This window comes from Gekko japonicus, unplaced genomic scaffold (assembly GCF_001447785.1).
Source record: "Gekko japonicus isolate JY-2015 unplaced genomic scaffold, Gekko_japonicus_V1.1 scaffold71, whole genome shotgun sequence".
Lineage (NCBI taxonomy): Eukaryota > Metazoa > Chordata > Lepidosauria > Squamata > Gekkonidae > Gekko > Gekko japonicus.
Window position 1 is genome coordinate 1138800 of NW_015164667.1, and position 25019 is coordinate 1163818.

General features: G+C 42.2%; 2 protein-coding genes across 2 annotated transcripts in view; both read left to right on the forward strand.

The window, feature by feature from the left end:
• The first annotated feature begins 8947 nt into the window (after positions 1-8947).
• On the forward strand, positions 8948-10963 carry CKS2 (CDC28 protein kinase regulatory subunit 2). Its single transcript, XM_015409102.1, has 3 exons — positions 8948-9039; positions 10254-10381; positions 10585-10963. The coding sequence occupies exons 1-3, from the start codon at positions 8981-8983 to the stop codon at positions 10635-10637; spliced, it is 240 nt and encodes a 79-aa protein (XP_015264588.1). The 5' UTR covers positions 8948-8980; the 3' UTR covers positions 10638-10963.
• A 2720-nt stretch (positions 10964-13683) lies between these two features.
• Positions 13684-25019, forward strand: part of SECISBP2 (SECIS binding protein 2) — a 31530-nt gene continuing 20194 nt past the window's right edge. Inside the window, exons 1-5 of the mRNA XM_015409098.1 lie at positions 13684-13778; positions 17104-17249; positions 19488-19716; positions 23304-23427; positions 23662-23897. Coding sequence (XP_015264584.1) covers positions 13749-13778; positions 17104-17249; positions 19488-19716; positions 23304-23427; positions 23662-23897 — 765 coding nt within the window. The 5' untranslated portion in view covers positions 13684-13748. The remainder of the gene's footprint in view (positions 13779-17103; positions 17250-19487; positions 19717-23303; positions 23428-23661; positions 23898-25019) is intronic.

The following is a 25019-nucleotide window of genomic DNA, read 5'->3' on the forward strand; positions in this document are numbered from 1 at the left end:
AGAGGGTGGGGTTTGTGGAAGGGAAGGACTTCAGTAGAGTATAATGCCATAAAGTCCACCTTCCAGAGTGGCCATTTTCTCCAGGTGAACTGATCTCTGTCATGTGGAGATCAGTTATAATAGTGGGAGATTTGTTTAGATAGGACAAAATACCAGGACCCGAATGTGATTGTGGTGTAACCTGCCAAACTATTTGCCATCTGTCACAGGAATGTGAGCGGCGTGCTTTCCAGGGAGATGTGATGGAGCTCTTTATACTCTCCCCAGCTGCAACTGAATGGATTAAAAAATTAGTTCTTAGTATTTAGGGGGATTGCCCAGTCTGTCTGCATACCTTTTGTATCTACTTGGTTGCGTATTTTATATAATTATATGCTTCCTGTGTGTAACTCTGAAATATGATAAATAAACAACAGGAGATCTCCAGCCATCACCTGGAGGTTGGCAACCATTTGAAGACATGGAGACAGATAAATGTAGGTTGGCTGGTGGATGGGAAGGAGAATAGGAAGGCCCAGCAGTAGCGGCCACTGTACCACTGGGACTGCTCCAACATTGGTGGCCATTGTGCAACTTGGCCATGCTTTTCCCAGAGAGAGGCTGCTAGGGCTAGGGAAGGAGAGACAGCTGAAGACAGGGGGGCAGATAAAGGTAGATTGGCTGGTAGGTGGAAAGGGGAGAAGGAAACAGGCAAAGAGGAGAGACTATGAGGGCGTCCAGGAAAGAGAAAGAGGAAATAGTGATAGAGGGGAATACAGGAGGAAATGAGATGCTCCCACAAGTCCTTGCAGGTCTTCCACCTGTTATTTACTGCCTCCTCTGTTATGTCCCTGGAAGAGCATTACACTCTGCTGAGAACAATCTACTGGTGATCCCTGGCCCTAAAGACTTCCGGCTGTCCTCAACCTTCTCAGCTCTGGCTCTGACCTGATGGAACTCTCTGCTAAATACCACCAGGGGCCTGCGGGACTTAATAAACCAGGCCTTTGGTTGAAGAAAGCGATGGTTCCATCATAGCTGGCACCCTCCTCTTCTTCTCCTTCTTTTTTCCTCCATCCTCACTTCGGCCCTCTCCTCACCTGCCTGCAAGTCAGCAACACAGTCCAGAGTGGGGTAGTGAAGAAATTGTCTGAAATAATCTTGTCATCCTTTTTTTTTAAAACTTGTTTTTAATTGTTGTATATCACCTAGAGCCTTACATTGTAGGGAACAGGCAATTTATAAATTATTATTATTAATAATAATTTGACACCACCACCCTGAAAAATCTCAAGTAGCACAGACTTGCAAGGAAGTTGCTTTGTTCATCACCATTTATACTACAGGCCATATTCCTTAGACACTTGTGACCCTTGTGCAGAGTACATTCCTCATAACAGTAAAAAGTTCATTGCCCCCCCCCCCCACGTTATTAAACCTCTTATATATTTGAATGTGTCCAAGTGAATCTGCAGTTATGTTTCACTTAGTAGCTGACTATGCTGAATCTGCTATTCTGTGGTTACTAGTTTTACCTGGTGTGTCTTCGTGTGTGTGTGTGTGTGTGTGTACGTACACATGCACAGATGTGTGTGACAGAACAGAATGTTTACTTAAGAACCCAGCCTTGTCTGTGAGTCAGGCCCCACATGGAAGTTGATAACCTAGAGTACTGCATGATTCATAGCAAACTTCTGCATGCATATTCAAAGCTGGACAAAGAATTCAAAAACACTAATATTCTCCTGATCTGGAGGGAGACAGAACTGGAGTCCCATTCTGACTTTTGCTTTCCTATCAAACAGCTAATCAGTAGGAGTTTCCCTATTTAAAAATGGCACTGTGATGGACTGCACTTTTAAAAACTTAGAGGTGCTGTGTAAACAGATAAAGGACTGTGAAGGGTTAATTCTTCACAGAACCAGAAAGCCTTGAGTGATAGGCTGTTCCAAAGAATCTGATTGGTTAGCATCAGCTGAGCAGCGAAAGACTTTTGAATTGGATGCTGAGGAGATTCAGTCTGATTTCAGCCTTAGCCAGGAGCAATTTAACATAGACAGAGAAGTGGGGGAAAGTTAGCTAGGAAGTTTGGGAAGTAGGCGAAGATTCCCTTTTGGGCCAAGGAAAGGGGATAGATCTTCTGAGAGAGAAGAAAATTCCCTACCCAGTCAAACAGGGAATTAGTTCTGAAGAGAGCAGAGATTCCTTGTCTGGTGTGGTTAGAAACTGCCTTTAGAGACCTTAAGAGTCAGTAAAAACTCAAGACGAGTCCTGGTGCTTCAAGAGAAGGGGTTTGGGTACTGGAAAGAGGGCACCAACCTTCTGGAAACCAAAAGAGTTAGACAATACTCAAAGAAAGTGTGCTGGAGTGTTTGGAAAACACTGTTACAAAAGCCTCTCAACATAAAGATTTAAATCACTGTGAAAAACTTCAGAAACTCTCATTAGCCTGAAACATAACAACTAAAGTCTGTGCGTGTACTGGTTTTACCTCAGAAATTTCAGCCCCTAATTTCACCTGACCTTTCCCCCTATCATGTTAAATAAAATATTTTGTTATTTTTGAATTTCAAAAAGCCTCAAGTGCCATTTAAGTTGTTTAAACTAAAGTAGGCTCCTGATCCTTCCCTCCGGTTTCTGGGCTGAGCCAACAGCCAAGATATCGTGCTGTGATAGGGTGGGACAGCCAGAGTTTTTCAGCAAATAAGAAAACACATTACTAGAGTGGCTCAGTCAGTAAAGGGAAAGAAAAATGGAGAAAAAAATCTTGCCTCTGAGGGGAGGGAAGTGGACAGGGCTGTCATAGGCTCCAATCCACGTATACTACTTTGAATTACAGTCATCCCCATTTTGGGCTGGGAAAATGTGATATCCCTGCAATAAAAATACAGTCATAAGGAAAAACTTTTGGACTGTGCTCAACAAGCGGGTAACAATTTTGCATGTTTTGGGAAGGCCCTTAGAATAATAGTAGATTCAATTAAGACCTAAAGGATGCATGAAGCGCATGGAAATGAAGATCCATGGACCTTTTACTCTTCCATTTTAATATTTACACTGCAATGTATTAATATGTTTATATTCTTGATTCCAGTCAATTTGTATTTTTTGACACCAGCAGTAATTGGAGACATTAAAAAATGGATTACTAATAAATTCCTCAGGCAGAATACTTTTTAAAAAGCTGGAAAGAGCTGTTGCCCACATATGGCACTATATAAATAACAGAATGATTATGTGTCATTGGCACATGTTAGGAATATGAATCACATTCACATTCTTCACAAACCAGCAACTGCTTTTGCAGTTGTGACTCACTGAAGAGGGGACAGTACAAAAAGTCCTTTTGGCTGTGATCCTACTCGTCTCTTTGGGGAGAGAAAAAAAATCTCAATGCTACCTGCCAAATTATAATGTGGCCATGTTTGACAATAGCATTGCAATGAAAGTACATCTAACAAAATTTCCAAAATATTTTGCAGAACTAAAAAAAAACCAAAATAAAGAAACACAAAAAAGCAACACGAGTATGTAGACTACAAATGGGAAGTTTAATACCCTCTACATGTTGCTAAAAATCTAGTATTTTCTACACAACTTGATGTCCTGCTTAAAAACAAAACAAAACTTTGCTTGAGACTTGATCAATATCACAAAGGGTCTTCTGGCATAGATTAATGAATTTATTGGCATACATGAATGAATTTATTGTGGAAAACGTTTTTATGAGCCAGAGCCTCCTTCACTAGATGAATGAATCTAATAAAGTGGGCTTTGGCTCATCAAAGTTTATGCCACAGTAAAGTAATTTGTCTTTAAGGTGCCATGAGATTCTTTGCTATTTTGGCTATCATAAACTAACACATCTATTTCTCTTGAATTCATTGATATATGATGTCCTCTGCACTAGTCAAACTGAAACAGAAAGAAGATAATGAAGATGCAGAGACACTGTCCCCAAAACAGAATTATCTGAAGGAATAAATTAGTCAATATTTTTCAGCCAGGCAACAATTGACCCAATCAAGTAAGTGAGTGGAAGGCTACTTGTGCTGCCTCCGGCAGAGTTTAAAATAGTAAACCTAGCAAGTTGAACTGCCTCTTTAAATATATAAAGGATTGTGGGTAATGTAGTTTCAGTAACTTTAAGGTCAGCTGGTTAAAAGTAGCCCTCCTGATTGGTTATACAGCCTCCCTTTCCTTTGATATTTACCCAGGAGAAACTGTTTATTGCCCTCATCTGTTTGTTCTCGTTATATCCTGCAAAGTCAAGAACAAGGGGTTGTGGTCTGCAAATGTCAATGGGAGGATTTCTGCATCTATAATATCATTCACCATATTAGTTGATAACCATGCCATGTCCAATCTTGACCATGATTTATGTCTTGCTGAGAAGAAAGTATATTCCTTCTTGTTAATATTTCTAATTCTCCAAGCATCCACTAATGTATGTTGTTCTGCCAATTGTAGGAAGGAATTTGGTAGTTCATTACCTTTCTTCTGTTTCCCCACTTGTCTCTTTCTATCCATGCTTTTGTCAAATACTGCATTATAATCTCCAATAATACATAGTTCTTCATAAGTTTGGTTTGCCAAAATTTTCTGTAAGGCCTTAAAAATTCTCCGTTGTTGGTTTGGTGCATATACATTGACAATCAAAGTTGTTTTAGATCGTCTCTGTACTTTGACTATCATAACTCTTCCATCTTCTGATTCATACGTCAATTCTGGATGTAAATATCTTTTATATATGTAACCACTCCTCTTTTTCCCCATGTCTGTCTGCTGACCCAAAGAAAATTTTCAATTTTTTTTTGCTTCCAGATACTTTTTATCTGAATATTTGATATGTTTCTTGTAAACATACCACATCTGCTTGCATCTTCTTAATTTGTTGAAGTATTTGTTTTCTTTTTTGTGGGGCATTCAATCCATTGATATTAATGGAAATTATTTTTATCTTCTTCTTATCCATCTTTGGGATGTTTTTGTCTTTGGTTCCAGTTCTATTCTTTTCTTGTAGCCTTGTTATTACGACACATGGTATTTCCTTAGCTTTTTTCTTTATTTCCCCTACTTTGGGTCCTGTTGCACCTTTGTCCTGTTGGTCTTCTTCTTCATCATCATCTTCTTCCTCTTTAGCTCCCAAATCTGCTCCATATTTTTTAAAGAAATCTTCTACTTTAAATATTGAGTTTATTCTGTATCTTTTACTTTGAAAGGTAAAGAGAATTACTTCAGGTAGCAACCATCTATAAGTTATTCCATTCTCTCTTAGTAGATTTGCCAGTTGAGACAGCTTCTTCTTTTTTCTCTCACTCTCAATGGGATTTGCTTCAAAATTGGTATTTCTGCCTCTTGCACAGAGTCTCTTTTTACTTGCAGTTTTTAAGATGGTATCCCTCATAACTTTTTTGTGGAATCTCACATGAATTTCTCTGGGTACCTTGTTTCTTCTCACATAAGCCGAGTTCATTCTGTAAGCCTCATCTATCTCATCCGAGATATCTTGGGTACTCTGCTCTTCCAGGTATGTTGCCAAATTTTAGTCATTTTTTCTTTTACCTCTTCATCTTTATCTTCTGGAATATTCTGGAATCTCAGCATGTACGAGGCTTTGTCCAATTCTAGCCTAATTAGAGAATCCTCTAAAAGGTCTTGCTTGGTTTCCATCATTTGAAATCTCTGATCTGTCTCTTCCGCCTTCTCTTGCTGCTGGGTGGTAAACTGTTTTAATGTAGTAATTTGTTGCGTGTTCTCCAGAATCTGTTGTTTGTATTCCTGAGTTTGAGATGTCACTTGTAACGCCAAGGCATCAAATTTTGTCTGTAGAGGCTCAATTACCATTGGTAGTGCACTACCAATGGCATAAAGCTCTTCTTTTATACCCAAAAATGTGACCTGAGGCAGGGTTGCTTTGGTCCCTGGGAGATATTAAGAAAACTTAAAACTATGAAGGGGCAGAAAAGGGATTAATGGCTGGGCAAATGCAGGTAATGGCTTGGCTAGGAGTGATACCTCTTAGAAGGGGGTGGACTAAGGAAAGAAGGATGGGTGGCTGGAAGACTTGATGGCTTGCTATTGTCGTCATCGGGCAAATCCTTTTGTTTTAGGCTGCAGAGGAATGCATGCTTCTTCTGGTGATGTTAATACGTGAGGGTGAGGGGGGAAATGCCTGTGTGATGGAGAGGGGGATTTTTCATGGTGTCTGTGCAGGAACATCTTGTCCTTTTTGCAGAGCATGCTTTCCCTCTATGATTTGCTGCTGTTTCTGTGTATATGGAGGTCAGGGCTGCTGGGCTGCATTCTGGTGCTGGCATGGCTGTGGAGATGCACGAGCAGGAGGCTTCTTGTAGTCCGGGAAACCTTGTCTGGTTTGGCATGTTGCTTAGGCACAAGGCTCCCCTTGGCCAAAGCACATCCCTTTAGTTCAGTATAAAGGCACTGTTTTTTGGTTACAGTACTGTCCATTGCCCTGGCACCCTCTTTTCACAATTCAGCAAGGTAGTCATATTTAAGACTCTTTAGTAATGCCATCTGAAGTGGCTGCATGGTAACATTGCCTTTTATTTGCTTCCCATCTTCATTTATATTTATTACGAGCCTGATACCTGTGCTTTACTATGGTATTTAAGTTCTGTAAATTCAGTTATAATACTGATGATGTGAAATTTGAAATATTACATTTGTTGTAGGAATTCTAACAGATAAGATTGTAGTGTACGAAATGAAGTGAGACATATGTACTTTCCCCCCTCTCTACTGAAGGACCTCTCTCTAGACCACATTGGTGGTTCTGCCCTCAGGTGCTAGGATCACCAAGCTGCTTGATGAGCTCACTCTGGAGCAGGCCACATAAAACTGGCCATTTAAGAAGCAGTCATCTGTTAAGTCAACTCCTGCCACCTTCCACGAAAGTGACAGCCTCTATACTTGTTCCTGTATTGTTTTGCTCGTATGGAGACTGTTATTCTGAGCACCTCAGGATGATCTCATTGGTACTTGGCCTGTGCAGCTCAATGCCTTACAGGAGTACTATGTGCAAATGTCATTGCCGCAATCCTAAATTGCCTCCTCCTTTTAGCATTGGTATATCTGGCTCGACATTTGCCAGGAGCTTCCTTGGGGGCAGTAAGAAGAAGAAGAAGAAGAGATTGGATTTATACCCCACCCTTCACTACCCAAAGGTGTCTCAGAGCGGCTTACAAACTCCTTTCCCTTCCACTCCCCACAACAGACAACCTGTGAGGTAGGTGGGGCTGAGAGAACTCTTGACAGAAACTGCTCTTTTTCAAGAACAGCTGTGCCAGAGTTATGGCTTGCCCAAGGTCATCCAGCCAGGTGCAAGTGGAGGAGTGGGGAATCAAACCTGGTTCTCCCAGATTAGAGTCCGGTGTGAGGGAGTGGTGATGTGGTGGACATTACTTCAGGTTCATGAGGGAGGCACGCATCAAAATGGCTCCTAGAAATGTCCTTTACTATCTCCCCATAAACATTCATTAACTCAATTGACATGCTGTTTTTTTTTAAAAAAAACTTCTATTCAGGAGTCTTGAATGGCTGATTTCTGTAACTGTCCTCAACTGTCTGTAGTCTCTTCTAACTGTGTTTTTACCTCAGAACATTGAGATCCACAGCTGAGCAATCAGAGGGAGGTGGGTGCAAGTAGGCACGTTTTACCTCAGAACTCTGAACTACACAATTGACCAATCGGGGTAGGGGGCAGGCAAGGAGGCAGCAGCCTACCAGGCATATGGAAAATAATTGGGGGAACACATTTTGCCCTTTTTTTTTTACCCCCTTAGGGGTCATGTATCTCAGAAATCTCTTGAGGAGGTTGACATCATGGTAGGAATGCACTCCTCTTATTTTGGGTTTCCTGGTGCACAGGTTTGGCCTGGGCATTGAATTTGGGGGGGAGGGCGTACCCCCCCCCTTTTTACAAAAATGTTTCTCATTTATGTTACATTTTAGAACTGGGACATAACTACATACTCAAAACACCATCCGAGCAATCATATGAACCAATTTTCTAGAACCCACACTGTGAGAAGTTAAATAACCTAATAAAGGAAAACAGTTTTCTACAAATTTGGCGTATATTTCCATTGTGGGTGGGAGTGTGGCTAAGCTGGGCCAGCAGTACTACTAAGGTGATCCTGCTGGGGCAGTGTCCCTGCTGGATTAAAGTACCCTGGTCCTGCTCCCACAACTGACAGACACCAGCTTGTCTGGTGTTGGGGGGGGGGGGGGGTTGTTTTTAATGCGCCTGGAGAGGCTGCGCCAGAAGCAGGGCTAAGGCAATCCTGCTGAGCAAACCTCCCTGGTGGCTGTAAGCATCCCACCTCCTCTCCTCTTGGAGGATTGACTACATTAGGGGTGTGTCACCTAATATGCAAAGGAGTTCCTGCTACAAAAAGAGTCCGACAACAAGCATGCAAGGGACCATATCACAGTTCCTACTGTAACAGAAAGCAGCTCTTCCTCAAACTCATTAGGACAGCAAACATATTCCAGCCAGGAAGCACCCAGCAACGTTCCCTCCAGCTTTACGAAAAACCGAACACAAAGCTGTCGCCCAAGTTTCTATGCCAGCGAGCGAGCACCCATCCCCCTTAGGATAAAACACCCTAGAAACTACTAATTTACCCAGTGACTGTCCTCTTCCCCAAAACAATTCTATTGGCAGTTCAAAAGGTAGGAATGCGCATGTCTGGAGGCAGATATAAGGCTTCGCTCATGGCGTCCTCTGATTGGTGGAAACTGAGAGAGAACGGCGGAATTGAAGTGGGTGGAGAAATTGAATCCCTGCTACGGTGTCACGTGGCAGCGCGCGCTCCAATTAGTCCACGCCGCCTTCCAATCACCATTGAGTTTTTGGATTCAAATTGAGTTGGGCGGGGGCGCTGCCTTTAGGCGAGTCAGTTGACTTGTGACGGGAGCCGTTGTTGTGGTAGAGGAGGCGAAGGAGGCGTTGGGGGCCGCCACAGCAGCCTTCATCATGTCCCACAAGCAGATCTATTATTCGGACAAATATTTCGACGAGAACTACGAGTACCGGTGAGCGGGGGCCGGAAGTGGGGGGGGGGCGACGCACAGAGAGGATCCTTTTAAAAGATTCTTGGTAACGGAGGCACCTTCTCTTTCTGGCGCTCATCTCTGTGTTTACGTGCCGTTCGTTGCCCTCCTCGTGATTTTGGAAGGACGCTGCCCTTCTCTTTCGCTGAGCCACCGCGTTGTTCCTTGTGCCTCCTCGTTCCTGCCTGTTTTGACAGTGGTGTTTTTCCCCCTCTCCCCGAGAAAAACAGGCAGTAGCGAGGGTAGGAAACAAAGAATGGGAGAGGGAGTCCGCTCCACAGGGAGGACGAAGATGGCTGAGGGAAGCGTGGGCGGCGGCAGTTCTTAAATGAAGTTTTCGAAAGAGCTGAAGGGCTGGTAGGCCCTGGCTCTATTTTGTGGGCTTGCGACGGCGCGCCTGATGCTCGCTCTCTCTCTCTCTCCCCCCCCCCCCCCCCCCCCCCCAATTCGCAACCACTCCGGGCTGGGTTTGCCGAGAGAGGGTGATTGATCCGGGGCCACTTAAGGAGCGGGGCGGAAGTGGAACAGTGCTGCGCTTTAGTCTGAAGTTTTCAGGCACTGGATTCTGGGCCACAGTGGTATTTTCCATGAACGAAGGTCTTCGTTTACGTGCGGGCTGGTATGATGAAGTAGTTCAAATGTTGAACGGGGCTTCTGGAGAGCCAGGCTGAACTCCCCACAGTGTTATGGAGACTTGCTGTGTGACCTTGGGCTTGTCACTCTATTGGCCTGATCTACCTCAAGGTGTGGTGGAAATTGTATTGAGGAGAAAAACCGCTAATATCTAAAAGTGTAAATAAATGGACTGGATGTTTCAAAATGTCCCGTCCAACCTGTCCTCCATACAGATTTTCTGTGCACTTCCTTGTGGTCTAAAGGAACCATCTTTTGTTCAAGTTTTGTTGTCTGAGTGGAAATAGTAGTTATAAACCTAATACTTGAGCTTAAGTTGCCCTGTAGCAACAAACTATTCAGAAGTTTTTATTGTGTGTAGAATAAGCTAATGATGTTCATCTTGATATTAAGATGTTAACTTCAGGGCATCTGTCTCAAGTTGTGGACAGTAGTTAAAAGCTTCAAAAGCTACTAATTTTGAAATACTTCTAATGCTCTTGCATCTGATGGAAAATGATTATTCTTCCTGAGCTGTACAGTTATGGCTACAAGAATGTAACAGCTTGATTTCTTCCTGGTAGGCATGTAATGTTACCAAGAGAACTGTCAAAGCAAGTACCAAAAACTCATCTAATGTCTGAGGAAGAATGGAGAAGACTTGGTGTACAGCAGAGTCTTGGCTGGGTCCACTATATGATTCATGAGCCAGGCAAGTGAAAATATGTGTGTCTGGCAAGATCTTTTCCATGTCTTATCTCAACTTTCTGGAAAAGGTATTTAAGTGGAAGCAGTACTATTAACATCTGGAGTGCTGAAAACAGTGCCTATAAGGACTGAGAGTTTACACATAATGTTGTATGTTGTGTTTATTGTCAAGCAATACTCCTCAATTTTTCATTTTCCCCCCCACAGAGCCACACATTCTCCTTTTTAGAAGACCACTTCCAAAAGGCCAGCAGAAATGAATAACTTCTAGAAACTTCTTTGAAATCTTCTGGAACTTTATGTATATGGATGTATATATGTTGGTAGTATTCAGTGAATACTTGAAAAAAGTACAAAAGTAATTACCTGTGCATGAGCTGTATTATTCACAGCAACAGAGCTCAGTAAAATGCAAAGTAGGCTGCTATGGTTTGTACTGTTAAGTGCCTATTTGATTGTTCATTGTGTTCAATAAAGTTTACAAGTTACACAGAATATATTGACTAGGTTCTCAAATATTCAAAGATCGTGCTTTTATTCTTTCTATAGCAGTTGAAGCAATTGTTTGGCTTTTGAACTGCTGAAATAGGGCTGATGAAATAAAACCTGTTTTAATGCTAGATAATCTGCTTTGTGTATATTTCATGGATTTTACTTTATACACAAACAATATGGTAGATTCTAACTTGTTTTTAATATCATAACAAGTTATGATAAACTGCCTGAAAATAAGTACAGTTCCTTGACTAGCTTGTTATACAAGATTATGGAGTTATTGTGAGATGGATAAAGTGGACAATGTAGCAAGCACTAGAACATTTGGAAAACTTTCAAGAGGTGAGAACTAGAATATACTGAATGGCTTGGATGAGCATCAATTTAAATCTGTGTCTATAGTGTCCAACTATGTGATGTGAAAGAAACATCCTAATATCTGACGCTTGGATGGAGAGACAGACTATGAAGGAAGTCAGGGGTTGCTATACAGAGATGGGCAATGGCGAACTATCTCTGTAAAATAAATAGAAACTCTTTAATTAGCTGTGAGCAGCTTAATTACTCACTTGCCATTTAGTACTGTTACTCATCAAGTTTCCATTTGGTGTGAAGGAAACAAGAAAACCTATTCTTGTGTCTAGGAATGCTCATTAACATGAGAAATGGGCTTGTAGACCTAGGCAATTAACCAAAGTCTTTTGTAAGGAACGCCAATGTTTTTGCTGACAATAGTTTGCCTTTGGCTCTTAGAACTTCACCACAGCAATTACTCTTTAAAACAAAGATCATTCAATTTAACCATATTGCCTTCTACAGCCTGAATGTTCATGTATCACAGACATGACATCCAATATGTTATGGGAGGAAAATCTCTCATTGCAGATCGGGTCAGTAATAATAAAAAGAAAAATAGTCTACTTAGCTTTTTCTTTAAAGTATCAAGACATATTTATTAGAAAACAAAGTTTATTAGAAAAAATATCATTTGTATCAAAGACCCATAGTAACATGTATTTTACAGGGCTCTACTGGTAGCAGGAGCTCCTTTGCATATTAGGCCACACCCCCTAGTGTAGCCAATCCTCCAAGAGCTTACAGAGCTCTTCTTACTGGGGCTACTGTAAGCTCTTGGAGGATTGGCTACACTAGGGGTGTGTGGCCTAATATGCAAAGGAGCTCCTGCTACCAGTAGAGCCCTGGGTGACACTGAAAGTATTAAGACAAAGTTTTAACCAGCAATAGAAGTGTAATGTTTTCTTTTGTGTGACTAGAGGTAGAAAAATAGGAATGTCAAGAAACTTCTGTGACCTGTAGGTTGGGAAAATTTGGCATATCTGCAATGCAAAGGAAGAACAGTTAAGCCCTGTTCCTAAACAGAAGCACTCATTGTTAACAAAAAAAGGCATTCTCAGGAAGCTGGATTCAAAGTAGTAGGTTTTCTGTGCAATGGAACTGAGCATGCATATAAAATTTCTTAACTACTTTAGTTACGTGTGATAATGCATTGATATTTTTAGAACTTATATTAAATACATATGTAGATTTTGAAGGATCATAAGCATTTGACTGAATTGACACACTGGGTTGATCTATAGCTGTTCTAAAATGATGATACGATCCTGCTGTGTAGAAATGTTAAGTATTTTTCAGACTGATGCTGTTAAATGTACAAGAGGTGAAAACAGCATTAAATATACTTCATCAGATAACTACTGCTATATCTCTTATGGAAAAAAGTATTGCTGATTAATGTATATTTTTGTATAAGTAATTATTCCTACATGAGGTATTAATGTTGGGGTGGGTAGGCTACTGGAAAGTAGAGAGCTAACCGGGAATGGAGTAGGAAATACAGGCCTTATTTGGCTACATATTTTTAGAAGAAGTAGAATTGGTTTTTATAACCCACTCTTCACTACCTGAAGAAGTCAGAGTGGCTTACAATTGCCTTCCCTTCCTCTCCCCACAACAGGCACATTGTGTGTGAAGTAGGTGGGGCTGAGGGAGTTCTGAGAGCTGTGACTGACCCAAGTCATCCAGCTGGCTTCATGTGAAGGAATTAAATTTGCAATTAAATAATTTTTGCAAAAATATTTTAGGAGAGAAGAGATTGGATTTATACCCCACCCTTCATTCAGAGTCTCAGAGTGGCTTACAACCTCCTTTCCCTTCCCCTCCCCACAACTGACACCTTGTGAGGTAGGTGGGTCTGAGAGCCTTTCAAGAACTGCCCTTGTCAAAACTATGGCTTGTCCAAGGTCACCCAGCAGCTGTAAATGGGGGAGTGGGGAATTAAACCCGGTTCTCCCAGATTAGAGTCTGCACACACAACCACTACACCAAGTGCTGCATAAAAACAATAGTTTTATAATTCCAGGAGTTAACGTTGAAATTAGATGGCTATATTGTACATTAAAAATGTTGCCATGACGATTGACACTGGTATCCATGCACTGTATTCGGATTTATGGAAGGCAATTATTCGGATTTACGGAAGGTAATTATCCAGTGATTTATTTCGTCTTGGTTAAATAGCATAAAAAATACTAGCAAACGGTGTAACAAAAGATAGTGCAGAGTACATGACAACACCACATCCCAAATAAAACGGTGAAGCTGTGCCATTCCTCAAAGGTGCCTACCCACAGCCTATTTTAAAAACGAACGGTTTTGCCTGAAAGTTTCCCCACTTTGCCTCTCGTGTCATGGCGGCCGTTCGGTGAGTTGCTCTGTTGATTGGCTACGACAGTTGAGACGCAGGCGGCGCTATATTACGACTGTTTTGTGCGCTCTGGGGCCGGCGTGAAGAATAGGCTGAGAATCATCGCCAGCGGGGTGTTGGGCTTTTCTCGACTCTTGCTTTCCCGTCCGCTATGACTTCAGAGCGGGAAGCCAGCAACGAGGTAAGGAACGGTGAGGAGGCTGGGTTGTGGAAAGGCCGACTCACTAAGCCATCCTACCCGCTACTTGTTATGCTGTGGGCGGAGAGCAACCCAGAGCAATCCTCGAACGGACAAGGACGAGGAAGTCCGCCAGTTCTAAACTACGTCACTGGTCCCAGTTTTAAAAGGCAAAAACAGGATTACCCTCACCTTTCCTGGATACGTAAAGCGCACTTCCCTGCTGCATTCTTATCCCTCTTTTTTCGTGGCACGGTTCCTGTGTTTTTAACAGAAGCCTCACCCACAGAAATTCAAAAGGTGGCGTTCTTTCCTGCGTGGTGATGCAGCAGGTTTCACCAGTTGAACGTCACGTAGTGGACTTTTAGCGGGGGCGGGGGGGGGTTCAACCGCCTCCATCATTAGTGCAGGAGACGCCGGTTGGGATTGGAGCGAAAGTGAGTGCTACCTTCAGCTTCCTCCCCTGAACTCTAGAGCGCGTGCGTGCACACACACAAAAGTTCTCTTTTTACAGCATTATTTCATAGCTCTTTGTCTTCCTCAAAAGGGAGTCGTTGGCCATGATGGTCCCTGGGGAAAAAGCCCCCCCCCCGGCGTTACTGAGCCCCATCCCCGGCGGGCGGCAGGGGAATGGCGGGGAAACTAAGCGCGAGTCTCCTGGCTGAGCCGCGCAGTGGCCGCCTCCAAGCCTGGCTTGGTCCGCCCCGGGCGAGTCGCGCGCTGGCCTTCTGGGCCCCGTCGGGCTGGGCGAATCCTCTCACCCTCAGGGCAGGTTTGCCGGGTGTTTTGGCCTCCCAGTCTGCCCCGTATTTCAGAGGCCAGGAACTGCTTCTGTGCGCTGATACCTCTCTTTGAAATTCAAATTTGCAATTTGTTAATTTGGTGCCTTTTTATCCCATCCTGAGAAGAAAAAGATACCTGTGTATGTGTGTTTTGGAGCACAGGAGCTATGGCAAAAAAAAAAGCACCCCTTCCCCCTCCTGAAGTGGTTTTCAAGCTAAAAAGAGGTTGGCTCAGTTATACATAGGTTCTAATATGCATAATGTGGTAAGAGTGTTTTTCAAATGCTTGCATCAAATGCTTGCATCAAATGCTTTCTCTTGATGAATAAGGTTTTGCCTATAGAATTCAAGTCCGCTGGGCTCTATGATTCTATGCTGTGATTTCCCATACCCTGGAAAAGTTCAAAGGATTACTAGCTCTGGCTCCGGAAATTCCTGGAGGTTTGGGGAGCAGTGTCTGGGAAGTCAGAGTTTGGGGGTGGGAGGGAGTTTAGGAGGGCGTATGAGGCTATGGAGTCTGCCCTCTGAAGCTGCCATTTCTTCCAAAGGAACTGGTCTCTGTAGTCTGGAGATCAGTTGTAATTCTGGAGATTGGCAACCCTAAGTGTTTTTCATACAATTAAGTGGGGCAGAAGGGAATGGGCACCTTGGGTCAGTCACAAGCTCTGGCACAGCTGTCCTTGAAAAAGAGCAGCTTGTGTCAGAGATCTCTCAGCCCCACCCACCTCACAGGGTGTCTGTTGTGGGGAGGGGAAGGGAAAGGAGTTTGTAAGCCGCTCTGAGACTCCTTTGGGTAGTGAAGGGCGGGGTATAAATCCAATCTCTTCCTCTTCCTTCCTCTAATACTGGCACTGCTAATCACATGAAATGTTATTACATTGCTCTCTCTGGCATGCTTAGCCTTGGTATTTTCAAATAATGCCTTTCTAGATCATGTACAATATACAAAATAGATCCCAACAATTTCATTTTTTCAGCAAGCCAATTCTATTCTTTTGTTCTGTTAGAGGAAGTCCTTTTTTAACATTTAAATGTTCCAAAACCTGAGAGCCAAAGTGCATCTGAAAACTAACCTACAAATTTCACTTTTCCCTATGTTTAGTTCTGAGATGCACTCTGTCTCTCAGGTCTTGGGAGATTAAGCCAGCAGCTGTTTGCTGGCCCCAGTCTAAAGAATGTCAGTCAGCCTTACTGTCTTTTAAAATCATTGCAAAAAAGTTCTGTTCCATTTGTATTGACTAATCTCTACTTTTAGTGGGATTGTTTGCAGTGGAACAGATAGCATTTAACTATAAATCTTAGATGAAAACACAGTGAAAATATCTATTGTCCTGTGATATTAAAATCATAGAAGCAAATATATGTGGATGGAGTTTTTCAGAATACTTTAATTCAAAATAAGAGTACCAGTTGGGTTAGAACACACAAATAGCTGCTTTATTATAACAATGTTGAAGTCAGATGCTGACTATAGTATAAGCCTAAAATTATTAACATCTTTGTGGGGAAAGTATGGCAGTGCATCAAGGCATTCTGTTTATATTAGAATCCTATAATTATTTTATTTTTGAAAAGTAGCTATGATAATCTGGCAGTTTAAAAAAGTCCTCTGGAGCCTTAACATTTATTGAAGAATCAAACATGGCTAGAGACAATTGTTTTACATTTACAGTCAGTCCTGAAGTTGTAAGATTATAGTGCTAAGGGAACTCTAATAACCTGTAGGTTTTGGCTTGAAAGTAGCTAGGTGTCAGATTACTCTTCTGTTTAGTGCCTAAGTAGTCATGAGACATTTTTAACAATTCATGTGTAAATCACCTTTTTACAAATGCATGCACTGCACAAATATAACACTTATTCGTTTTTTTTTAATTGAAAAGCTGGTTTTCTGTTGCCACTGGACTCAAAATTTATTCTGTTGAGTGAATAATTTGTCTCTTGGTTTTTCTGCTTAATCCAACTATTGAGCTCATACAGATGTAATGCTAACATACTATTAACTAGGGTTGAGGCACTGGGGATGACCATGTGACTGCTTCAGTTACATATTCTTCCTTGGCTACTCTGCAAATCCTTGGCTTTACAGTTAACTGACATGAACCCTAACCTTGGGAATCTTGGAGCAAAGCCAGGGTTAAGTCAGATGGAGAGAGTTTGTTCATAACACAGGAGACAGTGATCCTGCAGCCTGCTGTTGATACTTTAACCCACTTCTGCAGCTGTTGATTAGCAAGAATTTTTTTGTCTGATCTTAAAACAATTTCTGCAGTGCATGCAGTAAAGATACCCTTGAATTTTTGCATTATGATCTGAAGTCAGATATTTGTAAAACCTGTATTTGAGAGAAGTTTGCTTGAATGCTCAATTGTTGGTGCAATTCTGACTGTTCTCTTATTGATTTAATTTTTTCAGCCCTGTTTTGGTTGAGCAGAAGAATAGGCACCAGCTTTTCCTTCTTGTGACCACATTGTTCACAGAGATGGGGATTTTCACATATTCTGGTTAATCTTAAAGTGCATGTAGCCAAAACCCCTTTTGTTTCTCAGGGCATCAAGTTATCAGCAGAGGTCAAACCGTTTGTCCCAAAATACACGGCGGTAACAGTGGCATGGTCAGAACCCTCAGAAGCATGTGTCTTTCCTAGATATTATACAACATGCTACCCATATGTTCAGGAGCCACCAGTGGATAAGTATGTACCTTCTTCGTCACATTTCTTGGGGGACTATCAATTTACCAAGGCTTGAATTTAGATACGTTAAGATGTTTGGTGAGTTAAATTTTGTGTAGTGCTTTGGTAATATACTGGCATATTCATTCAGTACTTTAGTTCACAACTTGGAAACTTATGTCTCTCAATTAATTTCACAGATAAAATTAGCTTTTTATCATAAAAGAAGTAATAAATGGCAGGGTGGATCCAAACCTAAGCTTGAGGAAGTTCCTCTGGTCTAAATAACCTGCCTTCAACTTAGTGGCACTTCTGTTTGGAGGAAGGCTTGAAACTTTGCTCAGTAGAGTGGTAGAATACAGGTCGGGTTCATGCTGATGTCTTGCTCCTGTACAGTCTTCAAGAAATGTTTCATTAGACTGTCTGTATTCAGCCATCACAAATAATTATTAACAACAAGAGCAAGCCAGGAAATCTTTGGGATCATGTATGCTTTCTTGATTCTCCTTGTGTGCTGAGTTGAGATTTAAGATTTCTGTTTGTAAAAAACCTGGCAATTAACAAACTGTCTTTCTTTTTCTTGCCTGCAAACTAGGATTCAAAACTTTGGTGTGGGTAAGAAACAAACTGCAATTTGTTAGAGCATCGGATTCAGGTCACAACAAATTGCAGTTCGTTACAAACCAGGAAGTCATCAATCTTGGCTCAGCACATTAGGATAAAAGTGAATGTGTGAGTCCAAGGTCTCTGAGGCCTATTCTGAGACCTATTTGTAACCTACATGGGAAGTTACTATTTGCAGTATTTTAAATTGATCTCTATTTTCTTTTTTTTTCTTTTTTTTCTTGGGATCTGAATATTAGTGGTAAAAATCAGCAATTTTTAACATCCTGTACACACATACACACGGATAATGTGAGAAGCATGAGAAATTTGAATTATATTTTAATGACACCAAGGATACATTAGATATTGATTCTTTTAGATAAATTGCAGACTACATAAAGAGGTTTTTCGTGCATTACGAGAAATTATATGTGGGTCACAATAATTTTGAACTGTCTGGTTTGTTGTGGAGCTTGTTAATAAAGCTCCAGTAGCTTGTAGCCCTAATGGGTGTATCTCAAGGCTCTACTGGTTTTTCTTTTCATTGCTTCTGTGTTTTTCTGTGGTATTAATACAAAACTATAAGTTTGTCCCTTCTTCACTGGTTATAACATGTTCTGTGGGAAATGCATTTCTGTTCTATAGTGTTAAGAAGGGAGCTTTGGAAGGACTTTTCTGGGAGGGGAAATCTCACCCCTCTCCTTTTGTTGTTCCCTCCCCGTCCTCCCAGTTCATATTTTTAAATCCCAGTGTACAAAATTGCCCCATTGTCTGTTCCCTTTCTGATTAGCCATCTAGTTAAATTTTTCTTTGGCCATTTTTTTAAAGTAAGTTTTTTATTCCTGTGGTTGCTTGGGTTGTTTGGTGTAGTGGTTAAGTGTGCGGACTCTAATCTGGGAGAACCGGGTTTGATTCCCCACTCCTCCACTTGCAGCTGCTGGATTACCTTGGGCAAGCCGTAGTTCTGTTGTCCTTGAAAGGGCAGTTCTTGAAAGAGCTCTCTCAGCCTCACCTACCTCACAGGGTGTCTGTTGTGGGGAGGGGAAGGGAAAGGAGTTTGTAAGCCGCTCTGAGTGAAGGGCGGGGTATAAATCCAATCTCCTCCTCCTCCTCCTTGTTCTTCATGTTGGGTGGGTTTTTTATACAGCTTATTATATTATTATATACAGCACAACAGGAAAAAAATCCTTTGCATCTAAAAATTGATGGTGTTGCCTAGAAATCCACAGCAGTTGTTCCTCAACTCTATGCAGGGATGTTATCTAAATGGTAGCTGTCTATGGTACTAGTGCAAAGAACAGGAAATATTTTCCGGCCCCACTGTGCAGCCTGTAATGTTGCTTACAGATTTTAATTTTACACTCTCCCATATCTTAGTATGCTAGTGATTACAATTTATGGAAGATGTTCCATAATGCTCTCCTCTCTGGGTTTAACAGATCATTCTTGTTCTCAGTATTGAACCCTCTGTCACTTTGTGTTCCCTAGGATACTTAGCGTAAACCAAGATTTGCTTGTGGCTGTTTATTGCTTAAAACAACATTTGTCTCAGATATGAAGATGTTTGGACCATGTAAAAAGTGTATTCACGCAAAAAAAAAATCTTTTTTGAAAGATGTTGTATTTGAACTAAATAGCAATATGTTTATTTAGACAACAGGAACATATTCAAGATGCACCGTGGGATACTACTACTTCTCAGTCCCAATATGCATCTCAGAGTCTTATGGGATGCAGTTCTCTTAGGGAATACTCCAGTTCTTGTTCACTTGATGCTGCACCAAATATATGCATAGTTCCCAGATGCAGCTCTTCTCAACAAGACAGAAACTATGTCAGACAGACTTCTCACATCAGAAAAGAGGCTGGAAACATTCCCAGGGTGAGTAATGATAGCATGTTTTTCTGTCCTGGGCATAGTTGTTAAACAGTTTCAAAGCATGTTTCTGCTCCCCTGTTTTTGCCAGAACTTATCAATCATGCACCCTGCTTCTCTGCAACTATACTTGCACATCCTCCAGGGTGTGTATAGAGGATAAATGGCCTATTGCATGTACAAAAGCCCTGTTAAAATGGCAGGCCTAGCTAAAATTTGGAAATGACAAAGGTGGAATAGCTGAATATGATACATTTTCCAGGGCTGTATAGAGATAATCAGTGTATCTAGTTCTCAGTGTGATCAAATTTATGGCTATTTAAATCTTGAGAATGGAGCCATGAATGGACAAGACATATCTTTGTACAAACCTGAAAAATGCCCCAGATTTGCAGAAAAATCTGAAAAAAAATATACATATCCACACCGGGGGGGGGGGTTAAACCCTCTCAAAATAATAGGAACAGTAACTGTAGCTTTAAGAAACAAACACCCTCTCTGGCAGTATTACTATTTGTAGCTCTGGTTTCTGTCAGTAAAAGGCAGCAGGAGGGGGCAGAGTCCTTTCCATGTCAGTTTTGGCCTTTGAGGGAAGACTTATCAGGGCCAGTTCTACCAGCAACTCCCAGGGAGGGAAGGAGGGAAATGCTGAAGATGGGAGCATATAAAGGTCGGTTGTCTGGTGGGTTGGAAGGAGAGAAGGAAGCAGGAAAAAGGAAGAGGCTATGGGGGATTGCAGAAATGGGAAAGTGGGTCAAGCAAAAATGAAATCCCCCCCCCCCCCCGCAAGTCCTTGCAGGTCCTCTACTTGTTCGGCTGTAGTTGGTAATCTTCATTCCTGGACTTTGCACAGGGAAAAATATTGGAGAGAAGACTAGCAAGGTCCATGGGTGTATTTTATTCTTTCCTTTCTTCAAAGATCTCAGGGTAGCATGCATAGGTCTGTTTTCCTTCAGTTTATCATTACAACACCATTGTGAAGTCTGAGAGCTTCATAGCAGAATGGCAGGGCAGATTTATTTATTTATTTATTTTATTGATTTCTATCCTGCCCACTCTGGCCTAGGCTGGCTCAGGGCGGCTTCCAACAAAATAAAACTTCATAATACATAAAACACATTCATCACAACTAATACTAATTTAATGAACCATACAATGACGTAAACATGTTAAAATCAACAGTATTAAAATGCTAGAAATTCCAATATTCAGTAATTCTATTGGTCCGCTTCCATTATGGGGAAGAGAGGGGATGGACCGGGCAATAGTCTTGGGGACCTCCTGCTCAGGGCTTCCACCATACTATCAGTTGTTATTAGTAGTGATGGTAGCAGTGGTGGTGGTTCCAAAAGCCTGGTGGAAGAACTCCATCTTGCAGGCCCTGCGGAACTGTAAAAGGTCCCACAGGGCCCTGATCTCCTCTGGGAGCTCATTCCACCAGAGGGACGCTGCCACTGAAAAAGCCCTGGCCCTAGTTGTTGCCAATCTGGCCTCCTTGATACTCGGGAGGACCAGTCGGTTCTGAGTCCCTGAACGCAGCGCTCTCTGGGGCATATATGGGGAAAGGCGGTCCCTCAGGTATGTCAGACCTTGGCCATAAAGGGCTTTAAAGGTCAAAACCAGCACCTTGAAGCAAATCCAGTATGCTATAGGCAGCCAGTGCAACGCTTTTAGCACAGGCTGGATGTGCTCCCGTATTGGGAGTCCCATCACCAGCCTGGCCACGGCGTTTTGGACCAGCTGCAGCTTCCGGATTTGCGACAAGGGCAGCCCCATGTAGAGGGCATTACAGTAATCCAGTCTCGAGGTGACCATCACATGGATCACTGTTGCCAAGTCACCGTGTTCGAGAAAGGGGGCCAGCTGCCTTATCAGCCAAAGGTGGTAAAAGACCGACTTGGCAGGGGCTGCAACCTGAGCCTCCATTGTTAGGGAGGCATCCAGGAGAACCTCTAAACTCCTAACCTCCAGCGCTGGCACCAATGGCGCCCCATCAAAGGGCAGGAGTGGGGTCTCTACCCCTGGACCACCACAACTCAAGCACAGGACCTCCGTCTTTGTCGGATTCAATTTCATCCGGCTCAGCCTAAGCCAACCAGCCACGGCCTGTAATGCCCAATCTAGAACTTCCAGTTTGGAGTCAGACTGGCCGTCCAGCAACAGATAAAGCTGGGTGTCATCCACATACTGACGACAACCCAGTCCATATCTCCTGGCAATCTGGGCAAGAGGGCACATATAGATATTAAAAAGCATCGGGGACAACACCGCCCTTGTGGCACTCCACATTTCAGTGGGTGCTTCCGGGAGAGCTGATTCCCCAGCGCCACTCTTTGTCCCCAACCTTGGAGAAAGGAAGCAAGCCACTGCAAGGCTAGTCCCTAGATTCCAATGTCAGCGAGGCAGTGGGTCAGTAGCTGATGGTCGACCGTGTCAAACGCGGCCGACAGATCTAACAGAACAGCACTGCCGATTCGCCCCGATCCAGATGTCTTCGGAGGTCATCTGTGAGGGCGACCAGTGCCGTCTCCATCCCGTGCCCAGGGCGAAAGCCGGACTGGAAGGGATCTAAGATAGAAGCGTCATCCAGAAAGCTCTGTAACTGAACTGCTACCACCCTCTCTGTTATCTTGCCCAAATAGGGCAAGTTGGAAACTGGCCAATAGTTGGCCAATTTTACCGGGTCCAAAGATGGTTTTTTCAAGAGGGGACACACCACTGCTTCCTTAAGTGCCTCTGGGAACTGTCCCTCTAAGAGGGACTTGTTCACAATCTCCCGTATGGCATCCCGTAGCCCCTTGTGGGCTGCTTTGATTAGCCACAACGGGCACGGATCTGAGATGCACGTGGTGGGGTGCACAGTTAAGAGCAATCTGTCAACTTCTTCTGATTAGCCTGAATGTCTCCCTGGTTCTAATTCAAAACCCTAATACTGTGCCAAATTCTGTCCCTCTTAAAAAGTTACCTTTATATAGTCATGGTAGAATAACAGAAATTCCTTTCCCATATGGAGGGATTTTTGAAACATTTTTAAATATTCTGTCATACTGGGACAATTTTACTGATATCAAACTTGGTAAAATAAGTGGAAATCTGAATTCATGAAAAGAATAAGGGCTAAATTTATTGGTGAAAGCTTTGAGAATGACAGTAGTATGCCATCCATGAATGTTAGCTGCATAATGTGTCTTTTGTAGGACCGGCAAAAAGCATCCATACAAGAAGGCTGTCCCCCTTTTTGGAAGACTTCATACAAGGAGAAGCGGGCTTATAATTCTAGAAACTCCCGTTGGGGCTTGACTTTTAAAACACTGATGCAAAATTGTCTGGTAGTTAGCAATCTGTATGTATTGAATGTTATTGCTTATTGAATGTAATTAATATTTATACCTGACTAGGATGAAATAATGATACACTATGTGCTTTACTAAATGATGACCATAAATAGAACACATTAGTTTGCTAAAAGGTTTTTGCAGTGTATATTTATTTGTTACTAGACTACCTAATAGCAGATAGATTTAATGTAATATAGCACAAATATGGCAACTAAGCACTGAATTTAGACATTTTTGGTGGTTGTTTTTGTACAGAGGCGACCAAAACATGAGGAACCCAAACTAGACTGTAAAAGGCCTGAAGACAGTGACTCTTCTTGCACAACAACAGGGAGTTTGTTTCCTACTGCTCTGCATGGCAAAAGTCATGTTAAATCAGGTATATTTTGCAAAGATTTCACAAATCAATCTAGTGATAATATATTGGTTAGATTCTACTCTGCATCATATGTTGAGTGCCATTCTTAAAAGCCTAACTTAAGAGCTATGGTTGTTTTATAAAACATTTATCTTTCTGCTTAAAAGCTCTAAATGTGATGTACAGGAGACTATTGAATACATAAAACCCTGTTGTGCATCATTTAATTGCTTACAATTCTTTTTTTTTAATTAGACAGGCATGATAAAGCTGTGAACAGTAAATATAAGCACATTCCAAATACAAAGTCGCTTCCAGAACCTGACTTTGAAATTACCCTATCAGATTTCCCCAAATTGCAAAGCCTGGGAAGTAATGATCTGCTTGAGCTTCAAAAATGTACCTGGTGGCCATTGGGCTCAGCTGAAGGAGATACACTGCCTTTGAAATCCACAGGAAAACCAAAGATTTCTGCTTCTATAACCAAAGAGGTTAGCTATTTGATGCAAAGCTATAGAGAAATCTGTCAATATGCAGCTATTTGCTTTTCTCATGTATCAGTTATAATGATGTCAAGGCTGACCCTGCCTTGGAGCAGTAACATAACCAAACTTCACCTGGGTTTGATCTCAGTCACTTCCTGAGTAACACACAAAATAAAGCAAAAGAAGGGTTTATGGAATAAGTTTTTAAAAACTATTTAAAAACAAGCTATATAGTTCAGTGGCAGTGTTAAGCTATCTAGTTGACTTACTTAGGTCCTACAGCATTCGTCATGGTTCTTACAGCTTAAACAAAGTTCCAGAGCATAATGCAGATATCTTCTGGTAGCATGGAAGGTTTGGCAGGAAAAAGGTAAAGAGGTGTGGTGGAAAAGATCCTCTTTTCCACCACAAGCTATACTTCATAGAAAACTGTCAGCCATAACCTCGTGACCTCCCCAACCAATCATAAAGCTGTCTCCATGGTACTTTCTTGGGTGACAGTGAGCTCCCCCTCGTATACCAGATTCACAACTGAACTATATGAAATAATTTACAAGATGACCTTGTAAGTAATTGCCAATATGGGGGCAGGGGGTGGCTGACACCTGCAAAGAAGTCAGAGAAGAGTAAAACGAAAGCTTAGCTGGAATATTCCTAAAAGATGGCTTTTCTCTTGTCAAATGGTTAGGAAGCAGTTTGTATTTTTTAAGATGAAAAATGTAGAAGAGTAGACAGATAATTTATCATTTCAGTAGGGTTGGATACTGTCACATATGAAACTTCACTAGGATCTTTCTACTGCAGAGATCTGTGGGAGAATCTGCTGGGCTTGTTGTATACCTGCCTTGCTTTTTTCCCACCATTGGAAACAATGGAGGATGGGGGCACCCTCTTTGGGTGCTCATAAAATTGGACCCCATGGTCCAATCTTTTTGAAACCTGAGGGTTCTTTTGGGGAGAGGCTCCAGCAGCAGTAGAGCCAGTTTGGTGTAGTGGTTAAGTGCGCAGACTCTAATCTGGGAGAACCGGGTTTGATTCCCCACTCCTCCACTTGCACCTGCTGATGTGACCTTAGGTCAGTCACAAGCTCTGGCACAACTGTCCTTGAAAAAGAGCCGTTTCTGTCAG